We start from the raw sequence: 19,200 nt of genomic DNA, 5'->3' as shown, positions 1-19,200 counted from the left end.
AATGTTATTATAATAGCCTCGTTTTTATTTCCAGAGCCAAACAATCTATATCAAATGCATATCGCACTCCATTAAGTCTCATTTCCATCTTCAGAGTACAAAAAGTCCATATCAAATCCCTATATTGTCTAGCACCTCGTCCTATAGAGGTCTTATAGAAATCAGTATTGTACTCGACAATGTATAATAACCTTTCAATGCGCAATTTTATGAATTTTAACATTGTCAACGACATAATGCATATTTGTAACAGTTCGCATACTTTGGGCATTTCTGCTAAAGGATGTCTATGAATGGGGAATATATGGATTTATAGCAACGACCGTGCTCATGTGCCTTTTAGTTATAAGAAAATAATAATAGTAATAAAAATCATAGGCTCCCTTAAAGCTTTGTTTTAGTGTCAACCTTGAATTTGCGCCTTTCGGAATAATTAATATAAATAATTTTCTTTCTCCAATTTAATATATATTCAAACTTCTGTTATATCAATCACCAACGACATGGTTAAGATAAAGTAATCAAGTAAAGTAATATTTCAATGAGGGAAACGTACAGATTTCTAATTGTCTCAAATACAATCCAAAGAGTATTTTGTTTACTTGTAAAACTAAGTCCCCATCTTTAAAAAAAAATCGAATAATACAAAATACGTGATTTAAACTTTGCTTGTATGTAGGACTTATAGGTCTAAATGAAATGATGTAAATCTCGTTTTATATCTTTCTTTAAATTTCAGTATTCATGCCATTCAGTGATATTGAGTGTAATGAATGAAGGAGTTTATAAATTCGCTCTGATGATTCTATCGCATTTTAAGTGCGTGTTATTTAACTGTATACCCTAAAGACCTTAACAACGTACAGAGAAACCTGTCTAAATATTAAACATCATATCTGTATACTGTTCGATACGAAAAACTGTGCTCCATTTGTGGGATTTTGGAATTTGACACCATGGTATTTCTTACATTTTTAATATACGATTCATTGTTTTAATAAACGTTTTCTTAATTCAGGAAGTATTTTAATTGTGACAGGAATAATTTTAATATCTCTTATCAAATACGAGTATCTTTTCTATGCTAACTATATTCGTAGAAATATCTGTTTAATTTTAAAGAATTTAAAAAGATCAAACTATGAAACGACATATATTTTACATTTCAAATAATTTAGTGCAAAACGGTGGGGAAGAAAGTTTTTAGCTCGACTTTTCTATGAAAAGGGGAGCTATCCTACTCGCCCCGGCGTCGGCGTCGGCGTCGGCGTCGGCGTCGGCGTTGGCGTTGGCGTCACACCTTGGTTAAGTTTTTCGTACCACCCCACTTTATTTCAGAAGTATTACAAGTATGGCTTTGAAACTTACCATACTTGTTCACCATCATAACCTCCATCTACAGACAAGAGTACATAACTCTGTCAAGGTTTTTTGACAGAATTATGGCCCTTTTTGACTTAGAAAGTGTATTGAGCTTGGTTAAGTTTTTTGTACCACCTCACTTTATTTCAAAACCATTGGAGGTATTGCTTTGAAACTGACCATACTTGTTTACCATCACGACCTTCATCAACAGACAAGAGGACATAACTCTGTCAAGGTTTTTGACAGAATTATGCCCCTTTTTGACTTAGAAAATACATTGAATATGGGTAAAAATCCACTTATTGCCTTAACCCTTTGAGATATTGCTTTGAAACTTTTAATGCTATTTCACATCATTACCCCCATCTGTACGCAAGAGAAGGTAACTCTGTCAAGGATTTGTTTTAAAAATTAAGGCCTTTTATCGACTTACAATCTTGGTTAAGTTTTTAGTACCAGTCCACTTTTTGACTGAACTGTTTGAGATATTAATTTGAAAGTTGGAATACTTGTTTACAATCATGATTCCCAAACATGTCCAGGAGAAGGTAATTCTGTCAAAGATTTTATTTGAATTATGGCTGCAGTGTTCAAGGGTATCACACAATTCAGTAAAATAATTCTTCACTAAATATCTTAATGCTCATGGCCATTGTTCACTTTAAAAATACAGAGATTCTTGTATTGCCTTTTACTGCAAAAACTTTTTTTATTGGCAAGCAATAAAAAAGTCGAGCGCGCTGTCTTACGGACAGCTCTTGTTTAAAACCCGTTACTGATTGCGCTGTTTTAAATGGAGCATTTAAACTTGCATCTATGGGAATGAAAAAAAAGATCAGATTTTTACCGCTATCTCGTAGGTCATAAATATCAATAATACTGAAAATAGTGCAATTACCGAGAAGAGACCTCACTGGAAAGCAATGCGTACTAGTAATGAAATGCACGGTTTGAACGGCGTAAATTAATTCAGCTTTAAACACATTCTTAAAGTCAGTCGCCCAAGCCCTGGGATATAACTGAATTATTTTTCCACACAGGGATTGACAGAAGAGGAGCTACAGGAACATTTTAATGATGAGAATGGTGGAGACGAACTGACGGCCAAGCAAGCAAATAATGTTCTGTGCACATGTGAGAAAAATCCGCTTCCAACTGAAGTCGTTGTTTTCTTTGAGAACGAGGGACTAGGTTAGTTTTGATAATTGTTCATCTAAGAAATCTAAGTAATTTCATTTCAAACGATGTAATTAGAAGGGAACCAATTGTTTTATAATTAGGATATCAGCGAAAATTATTTAAAAATGTTCTAATGAGACCTGAAGCCATGTTGTAGAAGAACGTCTTAGGACGTAAATATTTTCTCTGTACGTTGCTACGCAACAGATTCAGCTGCAGTCTTGAACCTTTGGCAATATTTTTGATAAAAATTGAGTTAAAAAGAGTTTATTACATAGATATATACCTATACAAAACATATAGAGGTATGAAAATTGAGGAACCTCTCAATTACAGGTCCTGGCGGAACGATAACATTTGAGCAGTTCAAACGTCTGTATGATTCAATAGCAGATCCAACAGTGGAAGATTTAGCAGAAGCATTAAAAGTTTTCGACAGAAATGAAGATGGTGAATTTACATGTCTTTCTTTGCATTTTTCTATAACTGAAACGTTCATATATTAACAATCTTAAATCTTTTTATCGTAACCCTATTATCATACTTAATATCTGAACTAGCTTACCATATTTTGTAGAACAAATTGCATTAAAAAGAGAAGTGAATATTGTGACTATAAACTAGATCATTAATTCGCATTCTATGTGAAATAGTAATAAACATAGAGGAATGATGCAGCTGTTTTCGTGCATTAATACCTGCATAAGCACGAGGACATATTCAAAGCCCGAGCCTGAAGGGCAACACCGGAGCGTGCTCTCGTGATTTTGTCTGGCAATGCATGCTTTCTTCTCTTTAAATCAATGTATAAAAGCGTAGGCAGTTTTTATATATAAAACTTAAAATACGGCATGTTATTATTGGCCGGTACAAGTACATAGCTTGTTCAAAATTGCAAATTTATTTTGATAAATTAGATTTTTAATCAAAGACAGTAATTGTTCAGCATAAACATGTTTGAAAGATTGTACGACATTATGTAAACGTTCGGCAGCTATATATCTCTCCCCTGGCTGATCAGGTCATATATGCGCACAACTTTATTGGCCTTTCATTTTTTAAAATTAATATTACCAGCCTTACTCTGGTGTTCTTGGCGTTATGTTCTACATCCCTGTCTTGGTAGAGTGAAACTAGTTTTATGTATCAATATGCATGTTTAATAATGTAAAATTGAATACTCAGTCGATGTAAGCACACCATCTAGTATACGAGTCAATTCACACGAGTAAATGAAAGTGAAATGAAATTTAGAGATGTGACGAAGTAATCAATATTTCTAAATAACTTCTAATGTATGTCCGACTTATCTTCCTCCAGAGCGTGTCAAGTCTGAAATTGTATTATTTTCTTTCATGACTAATTATATATAATTCTATGTTACTGATCTCAACTTGTAGTTCTACTCTAGTGAAACGTTATGTCTTATTTCAGGAACTATTGATAAAGAAGAACTGAGGGAAATCTTATTGCGAAGGGATGATGTATCGTCCGATATCACAGGAGATCTGGATGATGAAACTATCGACGCAATATTTAACGCTGTAGACAGTTTTGGAGACAACGACGGTTATATAAGTTGCACTGGTGAGTTTTATTTCGTTGGATTGGATTTACTTTTTTTAATTTTCTTGCCTCATTGAATGTTCTGTAATGTGGACCTTTTGTTATTTGGAGTCTGGAAATTAGTCCCAGGACTACTACACACTGGCTAGAATATGTTAAAAATGACAGGATTAAACATCATTTAATCACTTGATTTTCTTGTTGCGTAAATACTAACATAGATAAAACCAAAACGGCCTAACATGAGTAACTTACTACATTTGGTAAAGACTGAATATTCGACAGCATTTTGTTACTTCCCTTTGAACACTTACTGCTTCTCTTTAAACAGTTCCCTCTTTTCTTTAGACACTTACAGATTTTCTTTGAACACTTGTCACCTTTTATTTTGGAAACTTATTGTTTTGAACTCTTACACCTACAACATATAAATAATTTTATATACATTATGCAGAAAATTTCATTTTTAATATTGAATTTTTTTTCAGAGCTGGCAACCTTCTTGATCGAAAACAAAACGTTTCGAGTAGAACCTTCAGAAGATCAAGAATAGAACCAAATACAAACAAAACTACAAGATGCTTTATCAAAATTGCATATATGTTATTGTATCGAACTTTTACTTAGCCAAATGTGATGGCGGACTGAACCTGATAGTTTTACAAACTTTTTTTATGTTGACTATTTCTAACAATAATTATAGACAATGTAGATACATTTTCAAATTGACATTGCGTTGAAACATCAATTTGTGTTTTGATTTTACAATATTGTAATGCATAACCAACAGTACTTTCACATCGCGTCAATAAAATAAATACATGAACCATGGGTTGTGGAATGTTTTTTTTTTGTTATCCGGCTGTTTGAAATTAGAATTTTCTCTTCTTTTGTTCGCTGCTTTGCTTGTTGGTTTCTATTCTCATGTAAATTGAAGATGTCGGATAATTAAATAAATGCAATGTTTATACCCGTGTCCAACATTCTGATACAAAACGTACTGATATTATAATACTGTTCACTTACAAAATCTAAAGTAAATGAAATAAAAACGTAAATATAATATACTCAATTCAAATAATATCGTTTTTAATAACTTAAACACTTTCAGTGTAGATCCCTTTTAGACATTATTTAACTTGTGTCTTTGAAATAATGCACAGCGGGGTAGCTAAGGACTTTTCAAACAGTTAGGCTACAATGTCGACGTGACTTTAAATCCAAACAAAAATATTTACTACTTACTTTATTGTCACAAAATATCAATACTCGGTCAAATACAAAAATGAAGATTATAGATATGATAGCAAATTGTTCGAAGACAATACAAATTTTTAACTCAATTGATTTTAAACGATATTTCATTGTTTATTTAAGAACTGGTTTAATACTTCTTCCTTACAAACCATAGCTTATTGTTTGTGTATTTATACAGCGTAGGAAAGTACATTTTCAAAATGATTTACTAAAGATAAGTACATGTGCGTATTTTGTCTTAGTTCTTCATTACTTAAAATATTTCATGAAGATTTCTAATACTAAATATGGAAAAAACGTTGAAAGGAATAAGAGCACCGGTAAGTTTTATTTTTTTCTTTTACAACAGAGTTTATATTTTCAACAGTGCGTATGTAAATAAATAGAATAATAAAATACTCAGTGGTTTCACATTCTTTATAAAGAAGAAGGTGGTTAGTGGGAAAAATACTAACAAGACAATTACATAGAGAAATAAAGAAGCGATCAATTTCATACAGTAAGACAGTTCAACAGAGCTTAACTTTTTTACATAGATAAGATCTAAAGTTTGCAATTTGCATCGTAATCTCCACGAGTTAACAACCTAGAAATGGTAAAAAAAACATGATACAGCATTTTGAAACATTAGGAGTGCGTCTATGAAAGTATTGCTTATAAAAGAAGGAGAAAAAAATAGAGAAAAACGGAATTCATAAAGAACGCACAAAACGACAAGATTAAACATATTCCAGGCTCGGTTTCCAATTCAAAAGAGATTCTATAGGCATACAATCCGAGCTCTTGTTACAACGGTTATTAACGTGCACAAATTAAACTGTATTTCACAAACAATGCTTTGGCTGTTACTACCTGTTTTGCTGAGTAAGACACCAATTTGGTTGAAGATGTCAGATGAAGATCAAAGTTTATTGAAATAATTCTTAACATTTTATTTTTTGATACAAAATCAAAATGCTTTAAAGTTTAGCCGTATTTCACTAACTCTGTGTTTTTTTTCTAGAGCACAATAAGAGAAGCATTTGACGAGTGGAAGGACAAACAATCAAACTGTTTGACCAAGAGCAAGACTTTAAATGCACTATTTGAAGCAGGACAAAATCCAATCGAGCGTGATATAAATATGTTTTGGAAGAAAAAAGGCAAATCAGGTAAGAACTTATCTGCTTTTTGTCTGACTTTTTTTAATATCTTAGTTAGTGTAAATGTTAATACTCGCCAAGCCAAATTTCTTAAATATACTTTTGTCCATCTGTCAATCTTGACAAAACCATTCATCATTTTAGGAGGTACAATTTTGAAATGCATTATGTATGTACTTACTGAATTTCGAACTATACAGACCATGATGTGCCGATTGTTCATGATCTGCACTGGTGGTATCGTTGGTTGGATCAGTTTCCGCCAGCAGCCTTATACGGATTAAATGAGCCGTGTCACGACAAAACCAACATAATGGGTTTGCGACCAGCATGGATCCAGACCAGCATGCGCATTCGCGCAGTCTGATCGGTAATCCATGCTGTTCGCTTTCAGTCTCTTTACTTGTTATAGGGTCTGTAAGCGAACAGCATGGATCCTGATCAGACTGCGCGGACTGTCTGGATCCATGCTGGTCGCAAATCCATTATGTTGGTTTTGTCGTGACACTGCTCAAATAGACATTATGCCACAGAAATGAATACATTTTTACTTCTTTAAAAAGGGTACATGAATAATTTTTTTAACATTAAAATAATGATTTTAGAGCAAGTTAGATGCTTATAACCTGAATAAAGTAGCAATAAATGTAAAATAATGTGTTATAAAAGTATGTAGTAAAATGTAGTATTTTGACTTCCATCACCATAATTGTACAAACAGTTAAAAACAGCAGATGAAAAAAATTGGCCAATGAGTAACATTTTGGAAGTTATAAAAGTATACGAAAAATATAAAGTTTTTGAAAAATATAAAATAAAGGCTTTTCTTAGGCATAATGGGCATTAACAAAAGAAAAAATACATGATACTCTAGAAATTTCTAAACATATGGCTTGGAATACAAACCTGAACCGTGGCCGAGTGGTTAAGGTCGTTGACTTTAAACCACTTGTCCCTCACCGCTGTGGGTTCGAATTCCGACAGGCGCTTTGGATTCTTTCATGTGAGGAAGCTATTTAGCTAGCCTACGGAACGTCGGTGGTACTACTCAGGTGCCTGTTCGTGCCTAAAATAATGCACGAAAATAATGCACGGAAGGGCACCCGAGGTCTTCCAACTCCAGTAAAGCTGGAACGTCGCCAAATGACCTATACTGGGTCGGTGTGACGTAAAACCCAATCAAACAAACAAACAAACCTGAACAGGTACCTTTGAGAATGATATACAATGTATGAAAAGATAATATATTTGGTTCGAAAATGAATATGATTATGTTCCAACAAAGTACATGAAAAAGATGGGATTTTAAGCTCTTTCATTGCAAAAAATCAAATATTATGTTTGTTTAATTTCAGATACCGATACATTAGGTTTTGAAGAATTTGAAGAATTATTTATTCAACTTGGAAACCCCAGGGATGTCATTAGAAATGCACTTAAACATTTTGATGCAAACGAAAATGGTAAGTATTTAATCAAGTTTGCTTCCATATGTATTCTTGGTAGTCTTTATAAACGTTGTCCCTCATCATCATCATCATCATCATCATCATCATCATCATCATCATCACCACCACCACCCACCATCATTCATTCATTCATCAATTCATTCATCTAATTCATATTTCAATTTCCAGCACATATTTATTTATAGATAAATACAATGTAAATCATTGAATAGAAGAACTTATTGTTATCGTTTATTTCCTGAATATGTACATGTATTTTATATGCATTCGTATATACAATCGACAGAAGAGGTTTTAGTCGTGCTACATACTTATTAATTAAACTGGTACATATTTGCGACCATCTTTACATTGAACATTCTTTTTTCCAATCCGATTTTTCTTCGAGTGTTGAATATTTTACTGACGGTTCTCATTTTCATATTTTATCTCGATTTAGGAAAGGATTTACTAATATACGTAGCTTTATATTTGAATATCTTATTTTCAGGGAAAATAGACAGCGACGAGTTACGAGAAATTCTTAAGGCAGCTGGTGAATTGGAAAATACCAGTCAAGTGACGGAAGATAGTTATGTCGCATTAATACTTAGTATTGGAGATAGAAACAAAAATCATGAACTAGAAATAGATGGTAACATTGAAAATTATTAACAAAATATTAATCAGCTCATTTTGTTTTTGTAAATTATTTTAGAAATGATAAAATTTTAATGATGTTTTTATCACATTGCTTTTTGAAATGTTATAAAATATTTCATATTTTATAATTTAAGTATAGTCTGATTTTATTGACCTGTCAATTTTGAATACATTATAGCACTCATTTAAATATTCGGTCCCACTTCGTTTGTGTCCGTTTATTTTACGAGAATTAATATGGAGCATATAAATAACGTTTGGATAACTCCCACTAGCTTGACAGGTTCTTTTACAGGTTCTCGTAACATCCGCAATAGCGCAGTCGGTTAAGTGATTACCTAATGCATGAGAGGTCTTAGGTTCGATCCCTTCTTTCGACATTCTTTTTAGACTTATTTTTTCTTTATTTTTAAGAAATTTTGTATTAAATGGTCAAGCGCCTGCAAAATTTTCTACACGGATATGAAACACGTAAGAAACACTGAATTATCACATTTTCTATTGTATTTTACGGTACCGAAATTACATTTATTGATTTTAATCCGACTGAATTTTCAGAATTAATTCTATTATAACAAACAGTTATAATATAACAATGTTATATACAAAAGTATAGTATTTATAAAAAAGTGCAAAACATATTAAAAACGGAACAACCATAACTTCAAAAATGTTGAAAATAATTATGAATAAGAAAAAAACCTGGACATACTCTGTCTCGATCTTGCAACACGTTGGACATTCAGATAAAATATACCCGTACCCTATTGCGCTATAACGGTCAGTGTAACTTATTCATCGAAACTAGATAAGTTTAATCACATCTTACTGCAAACCTCTCACGGAATTTACCGAACATTTATCGAATATTAATATATTCTGTGCATTAAGCGTATAATCAGTATGGAATTGACAGGTTAATAAAATCAAACAATAAATTTGTTTCCGTGTCAAATTATAAATAATGAACTTATATTCCCTTCGCCGACGAGACATAAATTTAACTATAACATGATTTTTTGATAAAATCACACTTTCCATCATCATCATCATCATCATCATCATCATCATCATCGTCATCGTCATCATCATCATCATCATCATCATTATCATCAACACCACCACCACCACCACCATCCATCCATCCATCCATCCATCCATCCATCCATTCATCCATCAATCAATCATTCAATCAATCAATCATTAATCAATCAATTAATCAATCAATCATTCATTTTCTGACTGTCAATCGTACTGTTGTCACGAACACAGGCGATTTAAAATACTTTTTTATTCCAACAGAATTGGTTACGATGATTCAAGACGGACTTATCAAACGCTGACGATGTCCTCATGTTGTGTCACCTTAAAGGGGATCCAGGCGAATATCAGATTCTGTTGTACATTGAAGAACAAAGACATTTTTTTACATTTGAATGGATTCAGAGACTGCGTGCACACTAACTTGGAATCAATCAAACTATTATACTAATGGTCGGATAATTGTTAATAATATATGCTTCCAGGATCATACACTTCGTTAAGAATAAAATTTTAATGGAGAGTGGTTTTGGCGTTTTAACTTCACCCTTTCAGTCTTCCAGAGACTTAATGATCAAAAATAGCGCTTAAATTATTATTTAAATTTTTGGTTCTATTGATTGTTTTTAATGCTTTGTCGTTTAAAATAGAGTTACCCTGAACAATTAATATATTGTCAAGGTATACTTGTTACCATTGTTCACCTATAAAATACTCTTTCAAAATCAAAGACCATGTCACGTCTTTGTGCAAATTGCTATCAAATTTACAATTTTATTTCACTTTTAATTGTTCATTTAGTGAAGTTTATGTATTTAACAATACCGTTGATTAACAAACATGGTAAGACTTTTTTCTTTTGATAGATTAAGTTATAATAAAATTAAGATAAAAAAGTATGAACTATTCAGTTATATGACAATTCATATATATCAAGAACCTTTTTATCATACAATTGTCAAGTAAATAATGACTTTTTAATTTCTATCTCACACTTTGTGTCAATTATAAGTGTATTTTTTTTAACATAAGATCAGAACATGAAGTATACTTTAAAGTAAATATGCTTTAATCAGTGAAGCATCGTTTAATACATACACATGTTACTTAAAAATTACGGTTGTTCATGACGTAATCATGAATGTTATACAAACATAGCGTAAAACACAATAAATGTTAATTTAAAAGTAAATTAAAGAAATTGTTCTTACTCGACTGTTCTTTTTCCGGGTATATGATAAATAAAACATATTCGTAAAGCTCTAATGATCTCAATTTATTTAACAGGCATGGAAACTACATTAATTCTATTTCCTCTTTCGATGTATCAGATATCGAAATAAATAGGTATTCTTGCATAGAAGACTGGCGTTTCCGTTAGTTTAACCCATTCATGAGATTTTATTTGGCTTGCGGGTACCAGATGAGTCGCGTGCTATACAACACCGTCAAAAAGATATCTTACATATGTCTGTGGTTCAGATCGAAATATCCGTCCCTCGGGTACCCGCCCATCGGAAGATATACACAGACATTTTGATCCAAAACGAAACATTTGACTGATAAATGACTTATTAGTCCAGGGGCGTATTCACAACTGATCTTAAGTTATTTTTTACTTAGATATAAGATTTATCTTGGCTAACTTACATTTTTTTTTAAAAAATGAAAAAAATAAATTGTCCAAACTTAAGAAATTACTTAAGATCAGTAGTTGATACGGCCACAGATTGCTAGATGAACAAGTCATTTTAAGATATAAAGCATGGGAAGGAAAATAAGAAAACCCGCGACGTTAAAGTTTTGTCCTCTTCCACTGTTATTGCTTTTGAAAGATTTTCATAATTCAGAATGATAGATGTAGATCTAAATAAATTTCCTATTTATGTAATCAGTTCATAGGAAGAACATCATTGAACAGTTTAAACTATAACAGGATGTTGTTGAAGACAGAGGGAGAAAGACTAGTGAAATATTCTATAATATGTAATTGTATGGTATCTCATTTAAGATAAGCATCTTGTAAAAGTTGAAGTTAAAGTTTGTTTCAACTAGAAACATATATGAGCCGTGTCACGACAAAATCAACATAGTGCGTTGGCGACCAGCATGGATCCAGACCAGCCTGCGCATCCGCGGATGCGCAGGCAGTTCTGGATCCATGCTGGTAGCAAACACATTACGTTGGTTTTGTCGTGACACGGCTCATATCTATTTTCCTGTCTTACTAGGGAGACCTTCGTGAAGAATTTAGTATCTTCAGTGATGATGGAGAAGGGGTAACAAGGCAGCAAGCTTACTCGGCTATTTGTCAATTAAACAAAAATCCTCCAGCCGTGGAAATAGACAATTTCTTCAATGAACATGACATAAGTAATACAACTGTTTTCTATCTTAACATATTTCAATTATTGTTAAATTGTATAGATATGAAATATAAGTTACATAATTATTAAGTCTTTTAAGAAAGCCTTTGCAATATCAACATTTATTTAAGACCTTTCGACGGTTTTTTTCAAATCAAATATCAAGGTGATTATTAAAATGAATAAGACATAACCCATTTAATAAGGCATTGCCCAAAATGCAAAAATATTTAATTCCTATACTTAAATATAATAAATTCGACTAGGAATGTAATTACTAAATTACTAATTTGACAAAGGCAAATGACATGCTAGATATTATATTTTTACAAAATCTAAGTTAACTTGAAACCACGACACAAAGTCATCAACAATCTTTTTCATTTATTAAAAAATATTGCTATGTTCTCAAAATTCAATATGATACTTATGTATCACAAGTGGTATACCATAGAAACATTTTTACATATTACAGCAGACCCTGAGGGTACAATCACATTTGAACTGTTTGAAGAGCTTTATAATCAATTTGCCACTCCAACTGTGGAGGACTTAGAACAAGCTCTCAAAGTCTTTGATACCGACGATGATGGTAGAGTGTAAAGTTTTCATGATGCTTTTAAGTAAATGATATGAATCTGTCTGTATTTCTTTCTTGTTATTATTTCTTGATATTAACGCCCTTACTTTAAGGAAAAAAATAATGTGTAGTCTTTGGACCCAATATTTAACAATGCCACTTTATGCCAATTTCATCATAACCAGTCTCTTGACGGTTAACAGCTAAATGACAAGTTAGTATAGTTTTTATTATTTGTAAGGAATGATCTTGTTACAACGATGAAGTTTGGGACATATGTTGAAAAAAAAACAACAAAGGCTTTAACCATATTGATTTGATGTAATAAATTCCATTTCTAGGTCAGATCAGCGTAGATGAGCTCAAAAATATCCTAAAGAGCAGTCATAGTGTCAGAGGAATTGATGTGGACCTCAATGAAGAATATGTTGAGAAAATATTAAATAGAATCTTAGGAGAAGCTGATGAGAATGAGGACGGGCTATTGAGCTGCAAAGGTAAGGTTTCTTATATCTATGTAAGTTTATTTTGAAAATGTTAAAGGCAATTAAAGTAAGTGTGCGTGCATATTTTATTCTATTCATTGAAGACAAGCTGCATATTATTTTACTCATAGCATAGGACATGCATAATGCCTGGTTTACTATTAGTTATAAAGATCGTTGACAGGTTATATGGTCATATATAAACGGCTATTTGTAAATATAACATGAGCCGTTGGGCGAGTGTTATATTGCAAACCGCCGTTTATATACGGCCATATAACCTGTCAACAATCTTTATAACGAATTAATAATACTGCAAGCATCATTTTTATAGAAAAAAAATCCGTAAGATTTCTTCATGAATCGACAACAGCCGTGTATATTAAACTATATAAACCTCACGATTATCCAATGAAAAGCGACGTTACAAACGTGCAGTATTATAATATTGCCTATATCTTACGTCATTAACTTTTTGTATCAAGTTCTCAAAGATGGGTCATAATAATAATAATAATTATAATAATTTAATATTATAATGTCATATATCTTTGACCATGTGTGCAACAATTACTTTCCATTTCAGAACTTGCAACCTATCTGATAACAAACCAAGTCTTAGATGTTGATACACTGGACCCTGAATGTTAACGCATGGAGCAGCATACGGATCTTCCAACAGCTATTTCTATTAAGACATTTATCGTGTGTTTTAAATTGATATACAAACACTTTTTATCGGAATCTTTCACTGCATGTGTGGCGATTGATATAATGAAGTCAAGATTTAAAAAAATGGAGAATCACCGATATTAGATGTGTTGACATAAACATTATAATTTCACCGATATTAGACGTGTTGACATAAACATTATAATTTCACCGATATTAGACGTGTTGACATAAAAATTATAATTTTTGGTGTGCAATATGCAATGTCATACAAATTTGAAAGCTTTAAAATTCAAATATATACGTCAGTAGTTTTGTACTTAACCAATACGCAAACGATTTGATACAAACGAAAACGGAAAGATATTTGAAGCTTTGTTGTAATTTTTAAATTTTTTATATAATAAAGAAATTCATACGCATCAGACAATATTACAGCTCATCTGACAGTTTTTTCCCCACGTAAAAGCCAAAATTATTCGATTCGCATTTCCAAATAATATGGATAGGAAAAGCACAATGATATTCGGTCATATTTGCCGGTTTCATGTGAATATCACGATACTTTAAGTTATAAAAAGCTACTTATAAGTCTTCCAGTACATTGATTTTAATTTTTAAAGTATAATCAAGCTTTCGTGTACATAATTATTTATAGAAATGATGATATGTTCAACTTATGTCCTAAGTTGTGTATGCAATAATAGAAATAAGCATGTTTTATATTAAAATTCAGTTCTTGATTATCTTAAACATCGGAAAACGGCATCAAAATGGCAAACTCACTTCTATGAAACATCGGAATCAGTTAAACTTGTCAATAAATGTAAATAATAATTATCATAATTTAAATTTGGCTTTCTTTGTTTGTGCTTTTACGCTAAAATTTTAAATAAATTGAAGATGTATCCTAATTTTGAACGACTTGAATACTTTCTGCAGAAGTTTGTTTATGCAATTGACATTCCAATGAAATACAAGCAGAGTGGAATTTTATTTGCTTATTTTCGACTGATTCGGGTTATCAAGTTCCGATGAAAAGCAGAAAATTTGTTTGAGATTTGAGTCCGTATTGTTGAACAAATTCGATTTTTACCACATTCGAAACACTAAACGTAGATACTTCTGCATCTCGGCTATTTCATAGGTTTATAATCGATTGCATAACAACAGCAACAACAACAACAAGCAAACAAAAACACCATAGATATGCCCCTGAAATATCAAACGTTTAAGCATAACATAACATTCTTTATTTGGCATAAAATGACAATGTACATTTATAGAAATTACAATTAACAATCATGTAATGGAAGAACATTTTACATTATATATAGACCATAACAAAATTTAAATGTTTTACAGAGAAAGTTATTGATGCCTCAAAACTTGAATGAATTGAAGATACTAACTGTTGTTATTCTTTATTCTTCGAATAAAAAATATATATACAAAGTTACTCAACAATTGAGTGTTTGTTGTAGTCATCAGTTGTTTTTTCTTTCGGGAAATTTCGGACAATTAGCTGTGTTTACTTTTTTGCACGATTACTTCCCAGACGGTGTATTCGGTTGAATTATATATCTGTTCTCTCAATGATAAGTGTGTCATAGCGGGTGTATTGCTATTCATCATAACTGATAATACATAATCCTGAGAGTTCGTCACGCCTTTGTGCCCAAGCCACACTCAGGTGTGTGATCGAAGCCATTCTCAAATTCAGGTGACCCACTGGCCATTTCTCAGCACGTTTCTGCTTTTCACGTTGAGATTGTTTATCCGACATGAAAATAAAACACTTGTATTCCGCTTGCGAAATAAGTAATTTGCGTTCATGCAATTTTCAAGTCCGTATAAAATCATAAACTATAGAGAGTAAAAATCCATGTCTTGCCATTACATGACCACGTGAAAGAGATGGACAACTTTGTGAATAACAAACGATATGAAAAGACTATGTTTGAGTGATGAAGCATTATTTTAACAAAATATGAAAAGAAAAAAAAAATGTGAATTCATGCTAAGATATCAAAGGTTTCACGTAAACATGTTATCATGATACAAATGCAATTAGCGGCTTAACACGACGTTCAGTTAAAGAGAGACAACACGTCAGTGTCATGAAATAGTGTAAGAATACACTTGCGTTATCCTTGTTTCAAAACCTTCCTAGAAAATTGTTCATGAGGAGCTGTTACTCGGCAACCGTAAGGACTACACATTCATTAAAAGTGTGATAAATTCTAAAGAAAAAAGAAAGGAAAAAAGTAAATACAAATTAATGTATAAGAACAACAACAAAGTGAATAAGTAATATAAATTCAAAGCTATTTTAATCAATTGAGCTCCTCTATTTAAGCATACTTATTTGTACCGTTACCTGTCTTAATCCGGGACATTCCATCAAAATTTGTCAGTTACCATAATTTTCTATTAGGCGTTCACATACCTTACAGATTCAATAACATTTCGTACTCAAATCAACACTTGATCAATATTCATGGCCATGACTTTTAATAAATTTCTACCATTCAAAGCATGTATCGTACTAATACATTTATTTTATGAATTCAACGACATTACTGTTGATACTCCAGAACCAAATTTTAATGTATCGCTACCATACAATATGCCTACCTTCTTTGTCTATAAGCCCGTCAGTATTCACGTCTACAGCGTCTAGAAGTTCATTTGCGTCATCCTCAGGAATTCCCTTCATGAGGATCTCTGAAATATTGAGTAGGCTCGTATGCTGGTAGAAGAATAACGTACATGTGCAATAATTTGTGATAAATCAGTTTTGAAAATCAAAACTACAAACATATGTTTTTCTATGCTCAGCTTAACATTACGTTTCCTTTTATAAAATCATTGATTTTTTTGTTTGTTTTTGTTTTTGAAAGAAAGGAAACACCGATTTAAACCTCTTAGCTTTTCTTTTTCGATTGCTCCATCTTCACCTGCGTGTTCAGTAAACACATCAAGGGCTTCCCTTAGATTTTCCTTCGGGTCAGGCATATCTTCCATGAAGGCAAAATATTCTTCAAATGTAATCTTTCCATCATCAAAAGCTGTAATATATCAATGATAGATAATTCTTTATACAGTCTGATAGTCATACAACATGAAGTACCAATACTTGCAGAAAATGATGAATCAATATCTTATATTAACTACTTTTCAGTCAAGTTATAGAAAACAAATGCATTGCAACATCACCATGTAATACAAATAGCACTTTCAGAACGGTTTAGATCCATTGAAACACTTTTGTGGTTAAAAATAAATATTTCATCTTTGTCATTTTAACTTTATATTTTATAGCGATTGCACTGAATATTTGATGTCAAATGCTGGGATTATGACATGCATGGAAACATTTTGTTTTTTTAGGGACATCGAAACATCTACACTTTGTGTATATCACTACCCACGTAAGCACACTTACATACTGCATTCAAAGGCAAATGTTGTCTCAGAAAGCTATAGTTGCATTATTTACCCTTTTGTTTCAGTCGGTATTTAAAAACAAAAGTAAATAACGACATAAATGTTAAGCCTCTGTATAGCTTAACCGAGCGGTAAACTATTCTTTGGTGGTTCAATTTAAAGAGGTTTTATATACAATGTATCTGATAATATAAATGGATAGTAGTACTATATTCAATACTGTACCAAAATTTAAATGAGCTCAATTTAAAAGTTTTTCTTTATAAATTTTCAATATTTTAGCAAGGATATACCGCCTTCTCTGAACATTGATTCTATTTCTTCATCGGTTGGATTATAGCCACCTCGGCTCATTGCTACACGTATTTCTTCTCTGTTCAGAGCTCCGTCTTGGTCCAAATCCATATCATCTAGAACTGCCTGCCAATCTTTGCCAAATAAATGTAAATTAATTTAGAGGACATATCAAAACATTTAGATAATGTTTATTCTCGAGAAACAGTTTGAAGATTCAACTTGATCAAATGTTTTAGAAATAATAAAGCGTTCTTATAAAGGAACACTTTAATTCAACATCACCACACTAAACAACAACCATACAATTTTAAACAATCAGATCACGAATGGTCATTCATCAATGTCAATATAAGAAGACAATGGAAAAAATATACTTGCCAAACTAAGGTATCATTGTATAACTAAAATGATTACGAAAGATGTATCCTACCAGCTTTCCTGGCAATAGTCTCTTCATCCTGCCAAAGAAAGAATTATGAGAAATCAACAACACTTCATTTCTAATAAATACTATTACTGTTTTAATCAGTGTGTTACAAAGGAGATATCAAAGTGAATGAGTGGTAACGTGGTTAACGCGTCGGACTAGTAATCTAGGGATTGCTGCCGCATGGCTTCAAACATCATTAGGGACAATAGCCGTTGTCTCCTTGAGAAAGAATATCATACCAATCGCTTAATTCTGTTTAGTTCAAGGAACGGATTCGAGAGTTAGCCTGTACAGTAAGCTCTACACAATCAAACTAAAATAAATGTTGTATGAAAAGCATTTGATAAGGGGATATGAGAAATATGATATATTGATGGAATATTTAAATATCTTTATGAATTTGAAATGCAATATAGACGCAATTTTGACAAACATGCAGCTTCATCTCAAAATATCTCGTTAAGTTTAAGATTTTATATTTAAATTTAAACCGGTATCCTCACCTTGGTTTTGTTTTTTTGGGGTTTTGTTTTCTCATAAAATCATTGTGATATGAAAGAGAGTTAATATTGGTTATGTTATACACCAAATCAATAAACATAACAAATGCTATACAATACTTCTCAATGAACATCTCAACCGTATGATCCTTATTGAAGTTATTGTTACCATTTTTAAACGTTATCAATTACATATTTTGGATCATTGGTACACCCCTTTTATATTATATTTCAAGCATTTATAACCCCCAGTGCGATTGTGTAAAGGTAGTTATAATTTTTCGATAAATACTGATACTAACGTAGACTAAGATTTTTAACCAAACATCAAGGTCTTTTCGTTGAAAATAAATATCAATATTCTTGTTAAACCTCATTTCATATTTACAAGTGCTTACTATGAGAAACAATGCATTGTATATCTGTACATACGGGTAGACAGACCAACCAAATCTTATAAACAAATAAACAGATAAAACGTCCAAATATAACAAAAAGGCTTACCATCTTCTTTTCTATTGATGAATATCCTTTATACTGACTACAACTATAATCTCGTCACAGGTCTTTATCACATTTATACATAAACGTAAAATAGCATAAATATAGAACGAGTAACTTTATAATCAACGTGATTGTATATTGAAGTATCAATAGATCCTAGCAATACAAAAGATATTTCGATATCGAACTATATATAGTTATTGGCTGGTCTATACTTGTTTGTAATATGAACTCCAATTTTACGAAGGCAGCTTT

General features: G+C 31.9%; 3 protein-coding genes across 4 annotated transcripts; 2 read left to right on the top strand and 1 right to left on the bottom strand.

Annotated features, from left to right (window-relative positions):
* The first annotated feature begins 738 nt into the window (after positions 1–738).
* On the top strand, positions 739–4,779 carry LOC132760645 (troponin C, skeletal muscle-like). Its single transcript, XM_060752669.1, has 5 exons — positions 739–959; positions 2,406–2,556; positions 2,881–2,994; positions 3,979–4,131; positions 4,599–4,779. The coding sequence occupies exons 1-5, from the start codon at positions 957–959 to the stop codon at positions 4,661–4,663; spliced, it is 486 nt and encodes a 161-aa protein (XP_060608652.1). The 5' UTR covers positions 739–956; the 3' UTR covers positions 4,664–4,779.
* A 750-nt stretch (positions 4,780–5,529) lies between these two features.
* Positions 5,530–14,196, top strand: LOC132760634 (calmodulin-like). Of its 2 annotated transcripts, XM_060752654.1 has the most exons (9): positions 5,530–5,687; positions 6,371–6,518; positions 7,865–7,972; positions 8,469–8,612; positions 9,923–10,504; positions 11,893–12,034; positions 12,503–12,619; positions 12,949–13,104; positions 13,679–14,196. In XM_060752654.1, the coding sequence occupies exons 1-5, from the start codon at positions 5,655–5,657 to the stop codon at positions 9,961–9,963; spliced, it is 474 nt and encodes a 157-aa protein (XP_060608637.1). In that variant the 5' UTR covers positions 5,530–5,654; the 3' UTR covers positions 9,964–10,504; positions 11,893–12,034; positions 12,503–12,619; positions 12,949–13,104; positions 13,679–14,196. The 2 variants fall into 2 exon arrangements, with proteins under 2 accessions (XP_060608637.1, XP_060608636.1); XM_060752653.1 differs by lacking the exons at positions 5,530–5,687; positions 6,371–6,518; positions 7,865–7,972; positions 8,469–8,612 and having other exon boundaries at positions 9,968–10,504.
* An 806-nt stretch (positions 14,197–15,002) lies between these two features.
* On the bottom strand, positions 15,003–19,082 carry LOC132760635 (calmodulin-like). Its single transcript, XM_060752655.1, has 6 exons — positions 18,946–19,082; positions 17,942–17,969; positions 17,508–17,642; positions 16,689–16,835; positions 16,402–16,491; positions 15,003–16,007 (listed from the first exon to the last, which is right to left on the bottom strand). Exons 1-6 carry the CDS (start codon positions 18,946–18,948, stop codon positions 15,979–15,981), a joined length of 432 nt encoding a protein of 143 aa, XP_060608638.1. The 5' UTR covers positions 18,949–19,082; the 3' UTR covers positions 15,003–15,978.
* Positions 19,083–19,200: the final 118 nt, after the last annotated feature.

This window comes from Ruditapes philippinarum, unplaced genomic scaffold, assembly GCF_026571515.1.
Source record: "Ruditapes philippinarum isolate M1 unplaced genomic scaffold, ASM2657151v2 ctg798_1_1_1_1, whole genome shotgun sequence".
NCBI classification, from domain to species: Eukaryota; Metazoa; Mollusca; class Bivalvia; order Venerida; family Veneridae; genus Ruditapes; species Ruditapes philippinarum.
The sequence above is the reverse complement of the archived record's forward strand: the minus strand, read 5'-3'. Positions and strand labels throughout refer to the sequence as shown.